The sequence below is a fragment of the Saprolegnia parasitica genome, assembly GCF_000151545.1.
Source record: "Saprolegnia parasitica CBS 223.65 unplaced genomic scaffold supercont2.39, whole genome shotgun sequence".
Taxonomy (NCBI): Eukaryota; Oomycota; class Saprolegniomycetes; order Saprolegniales; family Saprolegniaceae; genus Saprolegnia; species Saprolegnia parasitica.
Window position 1 is genome coordinate 261,444 of NW_012156433.1, and position 581 is coordinate 262,024.

A 581-nucleotide genomic window follows, 5' to 3' on the forward strand; every position below is an offset into this window, starting at 1 on the left:
CTGCATGATTTTGCCGATCGTCTTTTACCTCAAGACGTTCCACGCGACGCTGTCCAAGCCCGAGAAGGCGTTTGCGATCTTCTGCGTCCTCGTCACGTCGGCGCTTGCCGTCTATGTGTCGTACACGACGGGCAAGCACCTCTTTGCGCCCGGCCAGGCCAACCCGTCGATCAAGTTCCCGTACTGCCCGGCCGAGTACCAGCAAATGGTCTACACCAACACGACGTACTACAGCGGCAAGAGCCTCTAGACGCGTCCGGTGACCGCCTGTGTTTTCTCATGTGCAAGTAAAACCAAATGTATCGTGTGTATATTCGAAACTCTGGTGTTGGGATGATTTTCACAAAGCGGTTTGGTTGAAGCCTGCCGAGCGAGCGACTAGGACACCTTGATACGAATCCCAACGTACCAGTAGCCTGAGTGTGCGAGCTGTTGGCAGTGTCCGTTGACTGTATAAACGATCGAAAGGAGGTCGTGGACGACGGATCGATCGGTCAACTGCTTGTTTTCAAACAGCGGTCTACATTTCGTTTCAAGCAGACTATTGAAATGCTGCACAAACAGCGTTTCAAAAGGTCACA

At 52.7% G+C, this 581-nt stretch overlaps 1 protein-coding gene across 1 annotated transcript in view; it reads left to right on the forward strand.

Moving 5' to 3' along the window:
* SPRG_20615 (hypothetical protein) overlaps positions 1-250 on the forward strand; it is a gene marked incomplete at both ends in the record, with an annotated part of 1,457 nt that extends 1,207 nt beyond the window's left edge. The window contains one exon of the mRNA XM_012347966.1: positions 35-250. Coding sequence (XP_012203356.1) covers positions 35-250 — 216 coding nt within the window. The remainder of the gene's footprint in view (positions 1-34) is intronic.
* Positions 251-581: the final 331 nt, after the last annotated feature.